General features: G+C 37.0%; 1 protein-coding gene across 1 annotated transcript; it reads left to right on the top strand.

The window, feature by feature from the left end:
- The first annotated feature begins 925 nt into the window (after window positions 1-925).
- On the top strand, window positions 926-20,722 carry LOC145784619 (uncharacterized). The gene is made up of 11 exons (XM_082596484.1): window positions 926-1,051; window positions 8,169-8,756; window positions 9,340-10,003; window positions 10,490-10,665; window positions 11,031-11,147; window positions 11,362-11,473; window positions 11,906-12,013; window positions 13,314-16,893; window positions 19,702-19,847; window positions 20,106-20,229; window positions 20,575-20,722. Exons 1-8 carry the CDS (start codon window positions 956-958, stop codon window positions 13,763-13,765), a joined length of 2,313 nt encoding a protein of 770 aa, XP_082452610.1. The 5' UTR covers window positions 926-955; the 3' UTR covers window positions 13,766-16,893; window positions 19,702-19,847; window positions 20,106-20,229; window positions 20,575-20,722.
- The last annotated feature ends 946 nt before the right edge of the window (window positions 20,723-21,668 follow it).

Genomic DNA, 21,668 nt, shown 5'->3' with positions numbered 1-21,668 from the left:
GGCTAGTATAGCTAGAGTTTTGTTTCTAGCTTATTAATACTTTTCTGTAATATATCTTTTTGTATTCTATTCTACTGGCATTTCTTGCATTTCAAATCTAAAGTCAGGTAGTACCTAAATAGTGGCTGATCAGTTCAAATTTAAAATTCTTGACTAGTTTTTCTTTCCTTTAGTTGCTTTTTGTTTCCTTACTTATTATATTGTATTTTTTTTGCATGTATTATAGTCAGTATAATATCCCATGTGGACTGTGGAGGCATCCTGACTTGGATAACCGCATGTTTTTTTTTTATGCCTCCATGGTGTAGCTTCTATCATCAACAAAAATAGGCTATACACGTATACAGTATATATTATGGCTCGGGTTCCAAATAGCGACTGTCAGAACAGCGACTGTCAATAGAGCGACCACACGACAGCGATTAATTAAAAACAGCGACTGTCAATAGAGCGACTACACGACAGCGATTCATCAAGAACTCGATTAATTAAAAACAGCGACCTCGAAATCTGGCCTCCAAGTCAAAACCTGCTGACTGGCATGATATAAATCCAAAAATTATGAAGTCGCTATTATGAAGTCGCTATTATGAAGTCGCCATTATGACAGTCGCTGTTTTGACAGTCGCTATCCGGCCTGGATGCCATATATTATACTTCCTGCTATTTGTACAATGTACATTAAAATGACTGTGGAGCTATACCGAAAATAAACTTGATTGATTAATTGATAGTGCACTGTACCTTTAGTCTAAAAATGTACATGGAATGTGTGTAACATTCTATTATGATACTACTGAAAATCATGTTTATTTAATTATAAATATATAATATAAAAGTGGAGTTTGCAAGATGTAATGAAAAAGAACACTACCCAAAGATATGTATAATTTTAATTGACATCTTTTTTTTGAAAAAGAGACCTACTTATATTTGTTGCATTGTCTATCCTTGTATGATGTCTTCGAGAAATATTCCAGGATATACAGCTCCTGCTCCTGTTAAAAAATCAAAAAGAAGAAGAAAGAAGGGGAAAGAGCAAATAAATGAGGTAGAAATATTAGATTGTTAGTTTGTTTTTCATGTCCAAGAATATTTAGTTTTAATAGCACATTAATTTTTAGCCCAAGCTAAAACATTAACTGTGGGCGTACAATATAGCCCATGATTGTTTTCTCATATTTAAATAAGAAAAAAGCTGTTGACCTGGTTGTTTATTTTGATTTATCTTCGTGAAATTGTTGAAGTATTTTATCGGTTGGTCTCATCTACAGTAGTTTAAACCTGATTATGCATTTTTACCAGTGTTGTACGTTGACGCCGTCAATTTGACGGCGTCATTTGACGGCGTCAACTTTTTGTTGACACTGAGGCTAGCGCTGTCAATTTATTTTTCAGTTGACGGAAGTGATAGCGCCGTCAACTATTTTGCCGATTTTAAGCGTCAAGCGCTAAGCGTCATTTTTTGTTTTCATGGAAAATCTCGTTTCATAATAAGAGTTTCACAAAGTATTCTGGCCAGCGCGACTCATCCGAATTACCGGCTTTTGCGTTGGTTGAAATGGCTTCCTGGAATACATGCGGAAGAAGTTCGCCAAATGGTGATCACCCATGTATTGAGAACGAGGGATCAGAGACAGAAAACGAAAAATCCATGAATGGCATCGCGGACGTTGAATATACTTTATTTCAAGAGCAAGGGGAGCGGATGCCGCCCTGCCCTCAAATTTCTGTGGATGGGGAAGGAAGAGGGGGCAATGGTGCCCTTTTAAGGGTCTGCTACTATTCGGCGAGTCCGATTCGGCGAGTCCGATTCGACTAGTCCGATTCGGCGAGTTCCCTATTCGGCGAGAGCCCTTTTCGGCGAGAGCCCTTTTTGGCGAGTGCCCTATTCGGCGAGTTTTTGAAAGGAAATTATCGGGTACCGTAGCCTAATTATAATTGCCGTTTTTACATCGTTTTAACGTCGCTAAACGTTGAAATCGTGCAGAAAGGAATAAAAAGAAAATGTTTGAACTATTAAATTAAAATTCTTCATGTCAGTTTAGTTGTTTTTATTTCTGACCATCATATGAAAAACAATACACGTCAACATAGCAAAGGTAGAAGCGACAAAACGCGATCGTTTAAACGTGCTTGAATTCGTCATGTCAGTTCAGTTGTTTTTATTTCTGATCATGATATCAAAAACAATACACGTCAACATAGCAAAGGTGTAGAAAAAGGTAGAAGCGACAAAACGCGAACGTTAAAACGTGCTTGTGACCGAAGTAAGTTATTGAGTTGAAAGAAATTTGGCACGGTCGCAACACTTTCAGAAAAATTTAAGATATGAAGGGAAAATGAAACAAAGAAATTGTTACAAAAAAAAAAAAAGATCATGTTTATGTCTATAAGTTAGTACTTTTGAATAGTTAAAATGATTAGTTTGGACCAACAAATGTGTGGCCTACAGCTTGGATTGAAAGGAAGTTATCGGGTACCGTAGCCTAGTTATCCCGACCAGCAAAAATTTGTTCCAAGAACACAGTTCATTTTTACATTGTAGTAACAGAATGAAAAGGCTAAACAAATGTGTGGCCTATCGTGTTAACGTCGCTAAACGTTGAAATCGTGTAGAAAAGGGAGCTTTTGCTGACTAGGATACTTTGAAACTGAGAAACATTCACAGAAGCCCTACGATTTGTTCCAAGAACCCATTTAGCATAACATTTCATTTGTACATTGATTCAACGTCTGAATACATTATCTTAAAAATGCAACGTATCGTAGGGCTTCTGTGAATGTTTCTCAGTTTCAACGTATCCTAAGCACCCTTTTCTACACGATTTCAACGTTTAGCGACGTTAAAACGATAGGCCACACACTTGGTTAACCTTTTCATTCTGTTACTACAATGTAAAAATGAACTGTTAGGCTAACTGGGTTCTTGGAACAAATTTTTGCTGGTCGGGATAACTAGGCTACGGTACCGTAGCCTAACCGATAATTTCCTTTCAATCTAAGCTGTAGGAGTGTAGGTCACACATTTGTTGATCCAAACTAATCATTTTAACCATAGGCGCCTAAGCCGTGGGGACCAGGCCCCCACGCATATTTCCGCGTGGGAGCAACTTTTTATGCGGCATTGATACGTAAAACAATAGATGAACTAGCGATCGGTAGCAGGAAAACATTTTTAAATGCAAACCGCAACAGCTTCGCAGTAAATAATCACTAGAACCAGTAGCGATGCTACAATCCCACCCCAGACAAAAAAATGACTGATTTTGCTGCCTGTGACATAGCAAAATTTACCATTTTGCGTCGATTCAATGTCATCAGATGTTGAATGCACCCAAAAACAACATAATTTGCTACGTTGACGCAGCGTGCGTTTAACTTGCGCTTGCAAACAGCCTCGCTGTCGCTTTCGAAAGTCGAAACCTCTGCAGAGAATTGTCGCGGCAGTGAATCGGTTGCTGTGAAAATGAACTTGAAGTCTCGGCCCGAGGTTACCACCAACCAACGCAACAAGGGCTGGTACAAACCGCATTGCGCACACGCCGCATAATCAACACAACAACGGACTCGCGCAAACTGCATGGCGCACACACGTCCGTTGCCATGGAAACCCGATCAAAGGCGGGGAATATGCGCATCTTTTGTTTCATCTGCAACACGAAAACGGGAAAACGGGCGTATTACAGCGAATTGAAACTTGAAAGCTGATCAGCCATAAGTTGCGATATTGTAGTGAAAAGGGAGCAATGTCAAGTCGAAAACTTAATCAAACGTCTCTCTGTAACTGTTTTTCAAGGACTGTTTACTGATGTCAGCAACTTTTAAATTTATTAAAGGTGACGTGCTGTTGAATTGATGTAAACATGAATGATTTTGCTTTCAACAGGTATATTTTCAAGCATATGATCAAGTTAGTATTTTCATTCCATTTACAGTATACCTTTTAGTAAACCTTTTCGTCTCTTGTTTCATGCTAATAAATCTAGTTCGTTGCTAAACTTTATCTTGTGCTTAGCTTAAAGAGTCGCAGTCCATCAACCGCTAGCCAACGCAGACGCATAGCATGTGTTTTGGTCGAGCTTTGTTTATAATAATTAACGGCAGGTCGAACGTAGCGATAACTCCGAGTGTGGCAATAAAAGCAATCCCAGTGTGACGACATAATTACGTCATCCATCTGCGTGACATTTCGCTGAATTTACGTTGCTGCTGATGAAACACGCTTTCGCCCCCACGGCCAAAAAAATAGTTAGGCGCCTATGATTTTAACTATTCAAAAGTACTAACTTATAGACATAAACATTATTTTTTTTCTAACATTTTCTTTGTTTTATTTTTCCTTCATATCTTAAATTTTTCTGAAGGTGATGCAACCTTGCCAAATTTCTTTCAACTCAATAACTTACTTCGGTCACAAGCACGTTTTAACGTTCGCGTTTTGTCGCTTCTACCTTTTTCTACACCTTTGCTATGTTGACGTGAATTGTTTTTGATATCATGATCAGAAATAAAAACAACTGAAGTGACATGACGAATTCAAGCACGTTTTAACGTTCGCGTTTTGTCGCTTCTACCTTTGCTATGTTGACGTGAATTGTTTTTGATATAATGGTCAAAAATAAAAATAACTGAACTGACATGACGAATTCAAGCACGTTTTAACGTTCGCGTTTTGTCGCTTCTACCTTTGCTATGTTGACGTGTATTGTTTTTGATATGATGGTCAAAAATAAAAATAACTGAACTGACATGACGAATTTTAATTTAATAGTTCAAACATTTTATTTTTATTCCTTTCTGCATGATTGCAACGTTTAGCGACGTTAAAACGATGTAAAAACGGCAATTGTAATTAGGCTACGGTACCCGATAATTTCCTTTTAAAAATTTCAAAAACTCGCCGAATAGGGCACTCGCCGAAAAAGGCTCTCGCCGAATAGGGAACTCGCCGAATCGGACTAGTCGAATCGGACTCGCCGAATCGGACTCGCCGAAACGGGCCATTCCGCCCTTTTAAGGTCATGTAAGCTCCCGCACACTTTGCAATATAACAATTTATGCTATTCCCTTTTAGCCTAATTATAATGTTCTATTTTTGCCTCAAAATAATATTCACGACACAAAGTTCTCCATCACAGTAAGTTATATTACATCATTATAAAATAGCATGATGCCCTTCCGTGCCATTGTTCTTTGTATAGCGGACGCTTGTATCATTACTCGATAATGAGCTGATAGATGAACATTATCGCTATATCTTATCTTAAAACTTACAAAAAAAATTGGCCTTTCAACAACAAAAGTGCCCTTTTTTCATACTCCTGCCCATCCAGTCAAAAATCGCTCCGGCGCTCCTGAATATGCGTCCCAAACGCAGCAGATTGTCAGACAAACGTTTTGAAATGCTTGTTTTTCTGCAAGGAAATAACTAATAGGCTGAGCAGCTAATTACAATACAGTCTCAAAACATAATACCTGCTCTTTATTTATAGCTATTGTTAGCCTGAACTTGGTTGAAATATTTCCGTTTTATGAGACGCTGGCAAAAAATAACGCTAGAAATTAGCGCTGACGCCGTCAATTTCTTTAAGAGCTTACGCAGTCCTTTACGCCGTAAAGTTTTCAGGCAATTTGCGCTGACGCTGACGCCGTCAAATTATTTCAATGACGCGTACAACACTGATTTTTACTATTGAAAAATTTAATGCCTTGCTTGAAGTATGTAGCCTATTTAGTTCATTTTATGGCAGTTCAAATGAACGAGAGAGACAAAAATTAAATATCGAACATTTTAGTGATGTGGATAATATTGTGCAAAAAGAAACCAAGATATATTTCGTAATGTAGTACAAATTCATGAATCATTGTTTAAAAAATGATATTTTAAAGAGGTCAAAATTTTTCCTATTCACCAAGTAACAAAATTTCGCAAAAGTTTTAGTTGCAGTAAAATATTTATGTATTGTGTTCTGTTACTTCAAACTAATCACCAAAAGAGCAAAAAAAAATCTGAAGTGTCCTTACTTTTGATAAAATGTCACTTTTTCTGATTGTTAGTTTTGCTCAAAGATTTTCTGTATTTATCAGCATAGTTTTTTATTAAACGAGTATATAAGCATGCAAACACAAAGAAATATTATGCAAATATAAGTCATACATGCATTCTGCAAAAATGAAAACACTTCAAAAGTGATCACATTTGTGTGACTTGTGTCTATGCACTGATTACTCTTCTCGTATTACCGACCAAGGCGACCATACACCCCCTCTTTCATGTTGCAAATCCACCCTTGTTGCAAATTGCAAATCCAAATCTTCTTTCATGTTGCAAATCCAAATCGCCCTTGATATTTTTTTTCCACATAAGATGAAACCTTTCACCACGTTTTCTGCTTCCACCAATCACCCATACTAGGATCAAAAACAATCAAAATGGGAGTGCAGGAAATGCATTTTTATGGACAAAAAACACACCATTTTTCATATTCTTTCATCACATTGTTTCCAGAAGTTGATAATTATTGCTTCGTTTAGCCCAGGGTTTCCCAAACTTTTTTGGGCTACGGACCTCTAGTCCTCTATTTGTGAATCTGTTTATTTGTGGACCCTCAATACAAAGGTAAAAATGAATAAAACCGAATTTTGTTTATTTAAAAAAAACTGACAACATCAATGGGATGGATGGGATTGCTTCTTATTGCATAAGTCATTAATTATATCAGAGTTATTTGTGAATGGCAAACTCGTAAGTCAGGGTCCACGGAAAGTCTGGACCTGTATTTTGTCTTCATGTTAGTAAGAGCTGAAAATGCTGTCTCACACATGTAGGTCGTGGCAAAAGGCAATAAAATTTTTGTTGCCTTTTGCAGTAGAATTTCTGTTGAATATTTGTAAGTTGTAGGCCAGGGGCCAGTAACCTGCGGCTCCAGAGTTGCATATGTGCTGTGCCTCTTTACCTCCTCTGAAGTGGCTCCCTCTAGATTTCAGAAAACTTGGAATTTAAATTTGTGTTTGATTATTATTGTGCAGTAGCCTAATGAAGTCAATAACTTAGCCTATTATCACACATGAAAAATAAAAAGGTGTGATTGTTAATGTATATATATATATCAAAGCATTGTTTACTAGTTGTACAAAATGGTGCAACAATGGGCCCAGATATTGAGTAATACATTGTCAAAAAATAATAGCTTTTTACAATTTTCTTTATTCCAGAACTTGAATGTTACTTATATATAACAAAACGTTTTGGCTGTATCAGGTCAGTTTACAGCTTTAAGCTCTAAAGGCATACTTTTCGATCAGTAGCCATGCACATTTCAAATTAGAAAGGTTTAAGCGAAAACAAAAGGTTTTACTTGGCATAGACAGTTAACTTTGCGTTCAAAATACGAATTGTGTTGGCATACCTGTATGCTTAATATGTAAAATGTGAATTGCATGAAATATCTGCACAAGCAAGAATAAATAAGATTCACATTAAGTAGTCTCTCAGTAAGATGTCTTTGCGTCAGGTTGGTTGCGATCAGTTGTCTCATGTCAGGTCAGTCACATCAGAAGGGTCTGCTACTATTCGGTAAGTCCGATTCGGTGCGTTTCTAACCTCTAACCCCAAACCCATAACCCTAAAACGGCAATGATAGTTAGGCTACGGTACCCAATAATTAAAAAAAAAATGAAAAAATCCCCAGTTAAGGGATCGGACTCACCGAAACGGGCTATTCCGACATCAGAATTTGGTGTTCCCTAATAGGCTAATGGTTCTTTCCTATCAATGAATATTTCACTATTGGGAAGCATGATATTGACCAGACATGCAGGGTCCTGCAGCTAAATTGTGACTGATTGCATTTTTTTTTTAATTTCCTGATTTCAAGGATGAAAAGGTAAAATTGTCATTTTAACATTATTAGTGTAATCCTTACAATCTATGTAACACAATTATTTAATTTGATGGCCCTTCGCTTTGATAATTTTGGGTATTCTCTGGTGAAACCATGAACAACGTCTCTTCACTTTATTGGTATCGAGATTCCAGAATTCTCTTCGAATGACTGCTTTAAGATAGTTAAGGTTAGGGTGTGGAGTTGTTAGACTGTCCTTCAATCACGCTTCTTCTTCGTCGTGTGTCACATAATCTCACTACATATCATTTGTTTTGCTAGCAAACATCAACCTCTGACCAAGCTGTGTCCAGTCAGATTCCAGAACAGAATACGCCTCCACAAAGCTGCACCGATGAAGCCAAAATCACTTCAAAACCTAAACAAGAGGACGTTATTGATGGTGTCACCAAGTTGAGAATTGCAGAGAGCACACTTCCTGCATCACATGAAAAACCTACTGAAATCAAGGATGATGAAAATATCCACAGTTTTGAGAACACCCGCGAAGTAGAAGAAAATGAATTGCCACTACTGGTGTCAGAAAGTTTGGAAAAACCTGCTCAGCCTAATGTTTCATCTAAAGTGGGTGAAATGCAACAAAATACTGACATTTCTTCAGCCCAAGCAAGTTATGATGATTTTTCAAACAATATTGAGGAGAAACAGGTACAACCACAAGTGAATAAACCTATCAATCTTCCCGGTTTTGATCAAACGAGTCTCCCTGCTGATGTAGAAAAGGAAGCTCCGCCCGAGCGTTTCACTGACACAAGGATTGTATCAGATGCCGCAACTGTTGGAAATGATTCCTCTATGGCTGCAACTGAAATTGCGAAATCAACTAAATCAAGAGATGTTGAGAAAAAGGTATGTATGTTGAACTGACATGTTCTAAATGAACAAGATAATGTTGTTACACACAAATTCTAAAAAAAATTATGCTGCTTAAAGTGTAATAGTTTGTTGCAGTCACGCAACTGAATTTAATAAGTTGCTTTTTGTTTTTTTTATAACTTTATTTTTTAAATGTTTGCGACTTTGCGTGTATTCAAATTATAACAATCGTGCAAGTAAAATGACACTACGTTGTTTCTACATTTCTGGCAGCAGTTTTATGGCAGTGATAAAGGTATGTTTGATATCAAAACTGGTTTCAAAAATGAACTTTTCATCAATTTAATCTCTTAACTTTGTTGTTAGAACCTCTCCAACTTAAGAACGCTTTATACTTGTCACTTGTTTTTAAGTAAAGCATGATTGCGATAAAACATAGCTAGTAAACATCATCATGAATGGAGATTGATTTTAAGTTTGCGAGCCTCACATTTCTATGTTCGACACTTAGTGCTAATTTGATGCTTCAGCATTTTTTCTTCCTAGCCGAGATCTCCAAAGTAGGCCTGTGTGGCAGCATTGCCAAATATTCGTTGCAGATGTTTTTTTCTTGTAGGACGCGACATCGGAATCGGCTTCAGGGGATGTTTCAACAGTTGAAGTAGTTGATAAGGTGGAAAGCGATGGTAAAAAAGCATTTTCCAACCAACAAACCGATCACTGGGATTCCAAAACTGATGCAACTCACCGCTCGTTTGAGCATACTGATGATAAGAAACCTAACAACGGCACAAGTGACATCAGCCCCAGCCACGCAGATTCCAGTTCAAGAGGCCAGAAACCATTCAATGGATACGAAAACAAAGGGAATCGTCATCCACGTGAGAACAGGAATCATTTTCAGCATGACAACAGAAACCAAAGCAACTACAGGGGTGGTAAAAATCGTGATTACGATAACAATTTTCACGGCAATAACTACCGTGGGCGTGGAAGAGGTTTTGGCGGAAGAGTTCAAGGGTCATGGGATAACCAAAGGAATCAAAATCGCCCATATTCTGGTCAAGGAAGGGGCAGTGAACATAACCATGAAACTCATTATTCATCAGGAAACTCTGGGAATTTCCAACAGCAAGGTCATGCAGGCGACCACCATCAACAAAACAGAAAGACAGAGCGTGACTACTCACATGTGCAGCCTCCCACTGATGTGGAACTGTCTAAAGAGATTGTGCGAATTGTTCGCCATGGAAAGTACAAGTGGTTAAAAATGAATGCAGGTCAGTTTAGTGCATTAAGAGTAAGCAACGTGTACAACATAAGTGAAACTTTCAATTATCAGGGCTTCAGGTGAATGCTAGCCTGAACATCACGAGACGCTAATTTTCATTTATTTTGCACTTTTTTCTGTCCTTAGCGTGAGCTTGTTTTTAACTTTTGAGCAAATGGTGATTTCAAGGCAGAGAACCTACGTGTAGTGCTGGCTGATCATTTTTCGCTAAATGCCAGATTACAATTGCAGCACTTTTTATCCTCGGTAGTTCGCTTATATGGCTTAATTGAAACCATTGCATTAGTTTCTTCAATATGTATCAACACAATTTGCGTGTCCCTGTGTTTGTTCGTTATTTGCTTCGGCAACTTCTTGGACCTCGTTGTGGTCCAAGGACCATTGTTAACATGGGCTTGTAAAATTAGAAAAGACCCTCGTTTCCGAAGACCCGTATTATGACGATTTAATCATTAAAAAAGTCATCTCTTTGCAGAGGGTTATGTTGGTGTGGATGATATTCTCAATGATCAAAGGTTCAAATCAATATGCGGAATTGTATCGTTTGACTGGATCAAACACATTGTTGAAAGCAATGACAAGAAACGATTTGAATTGAAGGAAGTTAACTCTAAATGGTTCATAAAAGCTACACAAGGGCATACAGTGCAGGTGCGACAGTTATACAACCGATTGTAATCTGACAAAGCTTTTATTGGTAAAGTATTATTTGTTAGGTATCTGTTTTTAAACTCAATATTTTTGCTTAGATTTGAATATATTCGAATTCATTTTCTGTTCCTTGATGTGGAATAAACATAACATACTTCTCAATGTAGATATTAACGACCTGGTTTAGTCTGATGCTGCAAGTTCGCTGTGGTAATAACGAATTGCACTTGCTTTCGGAACACAGTTCCCCAGTCCTGTGCTCTGACGAATCGTCAAAATTAAAAAAAAGCAAGTGTACGATTGAAGTTTTGCAGTTTATGTTAGAAACAAGGATCACGCATGTAACGTCCGACTTCGTTTAACAGGTGGAGAGTTTGGAGTTGACGCCAATAAGAAAACCCGAGGATTACCCCAACGTGTTTCACGGAACATATCATGACGCTTGGGAGCAAATTAAAGTCGGAGGTCTCAACAGGATGAAGGTTTGGCTTCAATTTCATATTTAGAAACTTGTTAGAATAATTTTTGCTTTGAGCTGTGAGTGGTTGCATTGTGTCAAATTGGCTACTGTGATCTTATCCCAGACCGCAATTCAATCTATTTTTATATTAATCCAACGTTTGCAGACGTTGAATCCATGCAAAACACGACTGATGTGCTGTTTGAGCATGTTGTGTTTAATGCTTTCCTTTTTAGAGGAACCACATCCACTTCGCGATTGGAATGCCAGACGACCGTGACGTCATCAGCGGAATGAGGAAAAGTTCAGAAGTAGCGATTGAAATTGACTTAGCGAAAGCGATGAAAGGTAGGTTTGTATGTAGTAAAATGGGTTATTACCCATAACGATAAGGTAGTAAGCGTAGCAAAACTAGCAAACCTTTCACACCTTAACTTGTGAATTGTAATCTTACATCATAAAAGATGTTTCGGTGATAATACGATTTATCAGGGCGGTCACAAACTAATTTTGACGCTCCAGTTACTACCGTTGTTGTAACGTTTAGATTAGAACACGTATAACTATTGACATGAATGCAGTTATTGAAACCTGGAAGCTCCAGTGGTTTCAAGCAATTGGCACACTCCTCCTTTTTTGCTCTCTCCGGGTCAAATTGCCAATGCGGAATGTGTTCTTTGACTACACTGATCCTTCATTTCACGTCATATTCACATTTGAATTGATTACCAAGTTTGTATTCGTGACATTGAATACAAGCAACGTTCTGTTTATTCCCAGCTGGCCTGAAGTTCTTTGTGTCGAGCAACAATGTGATTCTCAGCGAAGGAGATGAAAAAGGAAGAGTTCATCCAAAGTTTTTCAGCCGCGTTGTATCTCTTCGACCATGTATGAACCCTTTGGATGCACAATTTTTATTTTTTGCTTGTTTTAATTTTTAAACAACATAAGGTGTAGATTGCTTTTATGCTTTAAAGACAGAGCTTTTTGTTTTGACTGTCCGAAAAGTGTGCATCTTAGTTTGCCATGAGTGTAGCTAGGGCAGCCGAAGTTTGTCCCAACTTTAGTAATGCCTGTCTTAGTTAGGTATATAAGTGAAAGACTGATATCTCGCCTGTGATAAATTGGAAGACTGGAAAACATATCGGCAGTGTGGCACTAATACAATAAAATTTGTTTTTTTGCTTTTTAAGTGTCTGTTTGAAGTTAAGTTCCACGTTAAAGCATTTAATATTGAACACATACCAGGCCTCGAAATTTGTATTTTTTTCCGGCGGTCAAGCATGTCCTACCGGACTGGCCCTTTTAGCGGACATTTAATATCTCAACCGGACATATTTTTTGCATGTGGATTTTGCACAAAATCACACTACAGTATTGTGTAGTCGTGTTTGTAGAAGAAGATTTTGTACAACAGAATAACTCTGCAATGGTTGATAGCTTAATTCACCGACCCTGAAGTATACTGGAGCAGATTGCTTGCAAATAAATCAGTGCGTTAATGACAGTCGTGTAATGACGCAATAAACACAATTGAAAACAACAATCCAAATTTCCTTATTACAAAAGCAACTACGATCACTTATTCCGTGGTTTTCGCGTTATAGAATCGTTGTGCCAAGCGATTACTGCCGGCACGGGATCGTGAACGTCAACACCCTCCCTTCTGTGCAGAAATTCTATTTCTATCAGTATCAGCGTGAATTAGGTTGCCACATACCCAGCTGAGACTTGCTTCTCTGTGACGTTTCTTTTTAACAAACGATCAATGTAACGCAATAATCCTCATTGTTAAAATTAGAATACATATCCTGCCGAAAAGTTCAGACAACTTTCTTTCAAGACAACATTGCAAGGCGTTGAAATGACGTAAAAATGGCTACTTTTGCCATCATCCCGTTAACCACGCTACTCTAATGTGATCTATAAGCAATTGCCTGTACTATTATTGTTTCAGCTCCGTATTTGTTCGCGTTAAACAAGCAATTGTAACACTTCAAATTTAAAATATATTTTTGCTGCATTAGCTCTATTTTTGTCAAGAATTTTGCGGCGGTCATTTATGACCGACCAATGAGTCGGCTTCGGCAGACATTCGAGGTCATTCCGGAGGTCATGACCGCCGGATATTCGAGGCCTGCATACAATGGGTCAGTTGGATTTTTTAAAACTGCTTTTGACGTTTCAGACCGACTGATAAGGTTTGGCGTCCCTCCTGATTTTGATCAAACGTCAGTTACACTGAAGGGTTCGAATCGCTCGAGTGGTCCATCTGCAAATGCAAAGAAAGCGTCTGAAAAGAACGGCGAAAGCAAAGAAACTGTTAATACTCCTAAAAGATCAGAAAGGATTGAAGAACCCAATCAAAAAGAAACGTTATCAAAGCAAGAGAATAAGAAAGATGCATCAGCCCTCGACCCGGAAGCGCCTGCATTCTTACCTACGTCTCATAAATCGGAGAAAAAGCAAAAGCCAAAAAGGCAAGAGCAAAAATCGGAGGGTTTAAAAAAGGAAGAACAGCCAAAAATGAAAGAGCCAGAGTTTGAGCTTCCTTCAGCTTCGATGGGACAAGAAGTGACAAGCAGCCAAACTGAATCCTCTAATAAGAAAGGAAGAAAAAATAAACCCCGCAAGCGTTGAAACATAAATCCCGGTAGCTTAGTGAATTGATTAGTGGTTTCGGCTGAAGAAATGTGTTTCTGCAATCACATTTTTAAGTGGTAGCGGTTTGTACGCTTAAATTAATTTTTCCACCTCTTTTAACAATTAAACTGTTGTGCCGATGATTACCTTTGCTTCATTTTGTTTTTCTTTCAAGCAACTATATAGACTTGATTTCAACTCTGCTTTAATGTTTTAAGCTTCATTTGCAAAGCTTGATTGTTTCTAAATCTGTTTCAATGATGAGTCTCGTTCAGAACAAAGCAATGTACTCAATACTCAACTCATCCAAATTTATGAAATTCTTCTTTCAAACACATCATACGATCGTTTCATATGATGTCATTAAACCTAGTTTTTTCCTTTAAAACCAAGCGCAATATTATGTGGTAAAGTGCAAGTTTACATGTTTTCATGAAGCCATTCAAATTCCTTATTTATTGGGACGCTTTATACATGTTCTGAGTAGTCTCAATTTATCATTGAATAAAATCTTATTAATGTAAAGTCTGTGCTGACAACTGTTACTTCTGTAAAAATTAGTTTTGTTGTTTTGTGTTACATTACGTAACTTAGAAAGCTTGAAATGTTTGATTTCTCTTTGGGTAGATGACACCCTTTTTCGCGTCGTTGAGTGCATGAAGATGATATGTCCAAACCCTATGACAGGATTTCTTGTGTTGTAGTTTCTTATGCCGGATCCACAGATTGTTGATCATGTTTATTTTCTGACTTTCCTGAAGTATTGAAACACGTTTTTGCATGTTTGTTGTTAGCATTTGCTACGAAGTCAATCGAAGTCTTTTTTTCTTGCATTGTCATTAAACATAGTGACATCCGTTACCGTTGGTTAGCCACTGTCTGGTGTCTTCGTTAATCAAAACTAGGCCCTCTATACAGTGGAGAGGTCTGTAGAGCGGCAGTGCTTGATAATATATCCTGCCGTCTGCACTTCGCCGCACTCGCAGGCAGCACTCTTGCAATTGAAGTGGTGTCACCTTGGGTTATAGGTGAATTGTTCGTAAACAGTTGTTCGTAAAATCAATTCTTCGTAAAGCAATTCTTCGTATACATCAATTCTTCGTATAGGTGAATTGTTCGTAAACAGGTGATAGGTGAATTGTTCGTGAACAATTTTTCGCTACAGCAAGGTTTGTCTTGCAATTTCCGATGAAGGTGCGTAATGCAAATTTTCCTGAATAACCAAGTTACGACGACACAAAGAAATAAGCACAACGAAAAAGCGCATTTTTTGTTATTTATTGGAATACAACAATTGTCTGTGTTTAGCAATTCTTTGCTTACACTACCAATACTACTTTGAGTAACTTCGTACAAATTGTCCACGAGCCAAGTTTAGTATGAAGTATTGTGTGCAATTCCACGCAAGTAATCACAAATTTCATCATCTTGAAAGTCTTGACGCCAAGTTCGGATGACTCTAGTTAGTCTTTCTGCACTGTCCTTGTACTTCTTCTTTGGAGGGGGTCCTGCCTGGCCACTGACATACTGTGCAATGCGAGCCTCATTTAGGTTTTGCTCTCGCTTGATTGCAGATATGAACTTCCAAATATCTGGATGATTTGCAGATACCTGGAACATGAACCCTCTGTGCCATCCTTCAATGCTATTATTAGTTTTCGGAAGGCCACTGAGGACGCCATCATAGCAGTAATGCCATTCTGAATCAGGGACTCTACACTCTGTCTGCTCGTCTACACTCTACAGGTACAGCACGTCTTTAAGCACAATTAGCACATCTCTAGCATATAGGCTACCCTAATTGATTGTTCGTAAACAATTGTAACTGTTTTTTTTTTTTTTTAAAGCTGTAGCCTAACTTTTATGAACATTTGTTTACGAACAATTAGTATTACGGTCAATTGCATGCCCGAAGAATTGCTTTACGAAGAATTGATTTTACGAACAATTGCTTACGAACAATTGTTTTACGAAAAACTTTACGAAAAAAACGTCGGACACCGTCACCTTGTACGTTGTATGTTTTTCTTCAAACTAAACCTTTTATTAGCATGGACAACTGCAGGCACGTTTTTTTGTTCTAGTCGTATGTATTGTGTGTGTTGCTGCGCTTTTGCTAATTCTTAAATCGACCTTTCTTTGCATTCACTAGAACTTCGCCAATCGATCAAAACTCTAACGTGCAACCAGCCAGCGAATCAATCCTCTTTTACATTAATTCAATGTTTTCAGAATTAATATAAACAGGACTGATTTGCTAGCGGTAGTTTGCATGGTGGATAAGTGAACTATGTGAGGATGTACAGAAATAGTTGTTATTGACTTTTGGTGGTTATTTGTTATTTTCTTAGTTAGAAACCGATTTCTACCAAATCAAACTTGTTTTGTGTCCAATGAGGTTGAAAAGATGCAAATGTTGTCAGTACTTTAATAGAATCGATGACTTTTTTACGTCAGACATACCCCAACTAACGTACAAAAAATTTAAATTCGTAACGACAGAACTTGTTGGATGGGTGGCATTGACACAACAAGATACCTGCTATATCTCCATTTGTGCTTTTATTATGTTTAACGGGTAAATGGGATTCAAGTTTACTTTTTGTTGATCCGTGGCTTAAGCTACTTTTGCTTACCAAATGTGTTTTTACTTAAACTGGAGAGAAAATTTGTGTGGTAGGGCTATAGTGGTGATTGGTTTTGCATCTTTGTTTTCTAAACTATAACGTTAAGTTTTGTTTGTTTACGCAAAAGATATCTGGAATTAAAACGTTTTGTGAAAATTGCATCTTATTTCGAAACAGTCTGTTATCATTATCAAACACAATCATTGACTAGACACAGTTTTGAAATCTCAGTTTTTTTAAGCAAGTTTGCATTAATGTTTTAGCAATATTCTTGGCACTGATTTACAATGACTTTTGTCGTTAAAAAGTTGCATTAGATTTAACTTTAGGCACGTGCTATCAACTTTTAATTGTTTTCTGCAGAAATGTTTTTATGGTATGATGAATAATTTGCTAACTTTCTTCTGACTGTTGTTGCACAAGTTCTTGCATTTAGAATACAAGTCAATCTTTTGCTTTCCCCCATAAGCTTCTGGTTTTGTCCACCAAAAAGATAAGGTGAGTAAAATACATTATTTTCCACTGTCCTGTAAACTAATAATTTAATTTTTTTAGATTATTTATTTTGCTGTAACGTGAAAAAAAAATATGCATTATTTAGCTGACAACCAGTTTAACTTTCAAAACAAATGTTTGATCTTTCAATTTTTCCTGTAGAAACGCTATTGTCAACTACAGGTAAACGTTTAGCGATGTTTGATGAACATTATGTTAATGATTACCAAATTCAGGTCGGACTCAAATGCTGAAATGTTTTTAAATTTCTTTTTAGTCGAATTGAACTGCTTGAATAGCTGTGGTTATGTAGTTGAGGGACGAAATAGAATCGATGATTAATGACATTGTAGTCTAATCATTCAAAGAGAGAGACAGCATATCCATAGTTTTTTATCTTAGTACGTATAAGTTAGCTTAGTCCAATTAAATTGGTAGTCTAAGTCAGATTACGTTCGCTCTAAGTCAACACGAGAACTTTGTCTAGTACACTATTTTGTAACACTATCAACTGCTTATTCGTCCAAACCTCACCAGGCTGTTGGCGTTGCCTAATAAATAAGGTTGTTAATCAACAAAAATATATAGCACTGGAGTCATTTTAATTCCACTTCAGGCATAAGAAGTTACTAATAAGTTTCCATTTTTTGTGAACTTTGATAATGAAGTACAGTAGAACTCGGTTAATCCGGATTCGATTTGACCGGCGATTCCATCCGGATTAGGCGAAGATCCGGATTAACCGATGACGGTTCTATCAAGCCTGACGTTACCTAGATAGAAGGGTATCGGTAAAAATCACCGAAATTGAACGCACTAGTGTGGTCATCTGTCAATTCCGAGACGCGTGATCACCATATTAGCGATAGAATTCTTTTGAAATGCAGTATGCATGTAAAACGAATGTATTTGTAGACTCTGCGTCTAATGCAAGAACACACTGGCAAAAATATCTTCAGACATGCGTGTCGGAATAATCTGTAGTCACTCAAAACTTTTGAAAACAGTTACAGAAGACGAGTTTCTTTGGAAAACTTACAAAAAATCAAACAAAGTCTTCTATTGGATAACATCACCGACATACCGCCGAAAATTCCACCGACATCTTTTCAAGTTACAGTACGAGTTTGGGCATTTGCGCACGAATTTTGCGTTAGGGGGGATTACTGTTCATGAAAAAAAGAAATCCGCAATAATTTATTGCGTCACATTAATGGAACAATAGATAAGAAATTTCTCCAATAAGCCACGTTACGTTTTAGCATAAAATGGCAAAACTGTCGGGGAAAATCCGGATAAAGCGATAGAGAAAGCGCAACTTTTGTCCGGAATAGACGAAGATCCGGATTAAATAATCCGGATAATCCGAAGCTGTTTCTCAAGAAAAAGATTACAAATCATTTGTACTTCCAGTTTCATCCGGATAAGGCGAAGATCCGGATTAACCGAATCCGGATTAACCGAGTTGTACTGTATATGTATTATGTAGCCTATATTGTATAGTAGGGTGGCTCGTTTTTGAACTTTTTTTTTAAATTCTCTCGGGGTAGTGGGGAAATGGTGCCAATGAGTGAGAAAACGCTCATGACAAAATTTGAGATTCGTAAAAAATTGTCTTCGGCCTCCTCATGGGGCCCAAAAATCGAAAAATGGGGTCAAAACGCATTTTTTTTCAAAAATATTTTTACTTTGGGTAGATACAATATTGTTTAGATATATCTAATTAGCCTAAGAAAAAAAATTGGAGTCATTTGACCTATTCCTGGGTGGTTACATGATACATAATTGCGTTAGACATTTTGCCAACTATAAAAAGTCATTGTATTTCTCTTTATAGACCTGCCCTGAGCTGTTGCGTTATTTTTTAATAAAATTGAGTTAATTTGGTAGGAAAAAGTGACGTCTTTTATTTGAATTTACGTCACTGACGAAGTTTGTAGTTATGTAACCACAAACAAAAATGCGAAATTTTCAGCAAAATGAAAATTTTCAGAAGCTGTGAGGAAGCTGAAGGAATAGTTCAAATGACTTCAGTTTTTTATTTTAGGTTATTTAGATATATTATATCTAAACAATATTGTATCTACCCAAACTAAAAATATTTTTGAAAAAAATTGCGTTTTTGACCCCATTTTTCGATTTTTGGTCCCCATGAGGAGGCTAAAGACAATTTGTTACGAATCTCAAATTTTGTCATGATTGTTTTCTCACTCATTGGCACCATTTCCCTACTACCCCGAGAGAATTAAAAAAAAAGTTCAAAAACGAGCCACCCTATTGTATAGTGTATACTATAGACTACTAAACTCCGACCAACAAATAAAGCCGAAGCTTTATGTAGTTTTGATGATGCAATAAGAATGAGTTCTTTCTCTGTCTCCAAGTCTAAGAAACTATCGACAACATGGGAGGGTAAAAGAATAGACTTTCAATAATTTTCGTGAGACTCAAACGAGAAAGGTATAGTTTTATGCAGTGATTCTCCAATCAGAGGTCTGTGGAGTCGTTAAAGTCCGTAAATGCACTGGTATTGGGAAATAGTACTTAAGCACTAACTCTATATTTTAGAGTAATTTTGAAAAAGTTTCACTCAGAATCAGTTTCAGAAATGCTGCGATCTCTAGACCGCATGCTTTAAAACCGGTCAATGTTTACAAAAAGTTTGGGAACTACTTTAGTTGTTGCTTAGCTTTCATAGACTTGGCTCACATCTTGTGCTTTAGAAATTATACATAAGCTCATAAGCTGGTTGTATGATTCATGCTTATTGAAAAATATTCTTCTTTAACCAGTTACTTTTTGTGGTCGCAGATTCATTGTTAATTATTATTAAGAGCAGTTTTCAGTTGGAAATTTCACTCTTGAATTTTAAAGTTTGTCATAAAAATTGAAAAGATGATGGGATCCAAAACGTTTTATGGAAAGCATGACAAAAGTGTACTAGAAGTTTTGAATAAGTAAGTGTTTATAGAGATAATGCCTACTTAGATTTGAAGTTTTGTGAACAGATGATTCCTAAATAATTTACTTATAGACGTTAGAGCTGTGACTGAAAAAAATTGGTCTCCAAGACTTTCCTGTAATAATTTAAGAAGAAAACTTGAACATTTTTGTAACGAAAACGTTTCAATTGAGTTTCATATTTACTATTTAAGTTCAAATTTTGCAAGATAAGCGCAAGTCTTTAATTTTCAGATACGCGTTTTCATTTCCAGAGACCGAAATGCAGAAGATTCGTTTTGTGATGCGACGTTACAAGTTCAGGGAGAACAGTTCCGAGTCCACCGATGTCTTCTTGGGGGGCTCTCTGACTATTTCAAAAAATTATTTAAATGTGAGGTAAGCTTTGGGTCAATGGCTGTTGACATATTTTTTATGTGTCCTGGCTAAAATTTCTCTTGTGGTGTCAATTCACTGGGATATGGGTGCTTGCAATGCAGAGAGCACAGGATAGTGTACTCTGTACAGTATGTGTTTGGAGCGAAGTAACTTATGGATACGTTTTGAAGCTTTCACGGTTTTGGAGATCCTAAGACAATTGCCGCTTGATCATTTTCGTGCATTTAATATTCAAAGATCCATTTGACTTCATAGATCAAGTCTTCTATAAAAAAAATTCTACATTTTTGTGGCTAATTTTTTGTTTTTCGTTTTTGTAAATTGACTAATGCATTTTTTTTTCAGATGAAGGAAAAGTACAATGAGGCTATTAATCTTGAGAAGTTTTCTGCAGACGCAGTGAAAGCGTTTATCGATTATTTTTATACTGCAAAAATTGTAATCACAGAGGAAAATGCTATTTCATTGCTAGAAGCAGCTGACTACTTTCAACTTGAAGGCAAGTGTACTGAAGCTGAGTGGAGGTTTTGATTTTTCATATAACCCTGATCACGGCCGAATATGTGGCTATGTGGGAAAATGTCTAAGAATCTTAATTGTTACATCATAACCATAACAAACTTGTCATTTTTCCGTTTCTAGAAGTATGCAAACAAAGCAATATTTACACCTGGACATATTTTTGTCAGTTCAGTGTTCAGCCATAGTTAGGTATGTTGAGCACAATTTACGCATTAATATTGTAATATATAAGACTTTGCAACTGTACCCTTTTTTCTTGCGCACCTGTACCCTGCAGGTAGTCTCATTATTTGGTATGCCACTTTTGGTGCAATTGTTTATTCACTTTAAAATTATCAAAGACTTTTGTGGATTCTACGTTATAAGCTGTTCATCTGATGTGCAAAGTTAAATTTTAATTCGTTTTGTTTTTCGCCAAGTTTAAATTTGCAGGTAAAGTATGGCTAATGGCGGCAGGTCCTGCAATATAAAAAATACCAACGACTGCTTTATGAGACTACCTCCAGGTTGCAATTGAAAAGTCTTACATATTTTACGTTAAAATTTCGTAAATTGTGCTCGACGTACATACCCAATCTCTGGCTAAACACGCCAAAAATATGTCCAGGTGCAAATACTGTTTTTTTTTTACAATTCTGGAAATTGGAAATCTGGCATTTGCTAATTCTGGAAATTGGAAAATGACAGGTTTGTCATGGCTATCACTGTAACTATTAAGACTCTTAGAAATTTTCCTGCATAGCAGCATATTCGGCCGTGGTTTTGTAGGCTGTGGCCTGACGTTGATTAGCAATGTTCAATCCATTATTTCCTATGCCGTTTTTGTATTTTTTTTACGTTTTGCCTGAAAAAGTCGGATTTAATTATTCAATCGTATGAAAAAATCAAGCGTTTTCGATACAGCAGAGTGTTTTCGT

This window comes from Aplidium turbinatum, chromosome 15 (genome assembly GCF_918807975.1).
Source record: "Aplidium turbinatum chromosome 15, kaAplTurb1.1, whole genome shotgun sequence".
Lineage (NCBI taxonomy): Eukaryota > Metazoa > Chordata > Ascidiacea > Aplousobranchia > Polyclinidae > Aplidium > Aplidium turbinatum.
This window is presented reverse-complemented; position numbering and strand designations above follow the sequence as displayed.

Coding starts and splice junctions, on each gene's coding strand:
- LOC145784619 (XM_082596484.1), top strand. CDS start 956: ATGATGTCTTCGAGAAATATTCCAGGATATACAGCTCCTGCTCCTGTT. Junction 1,052..8,168: donor GGAAAGAGCAAATAAATGAG/GTAGAAATATTA, acceptor TTGTTTTGCTAG/CAAACATCAACCTCTGACCA. Junction 11,148..11,361: donor GAGGTCTCAACAGGATGAAG/GTTTGGCTTCAA, acceptor TTTCCTTTTTAG/AGGAACCACATCCACTTCGC.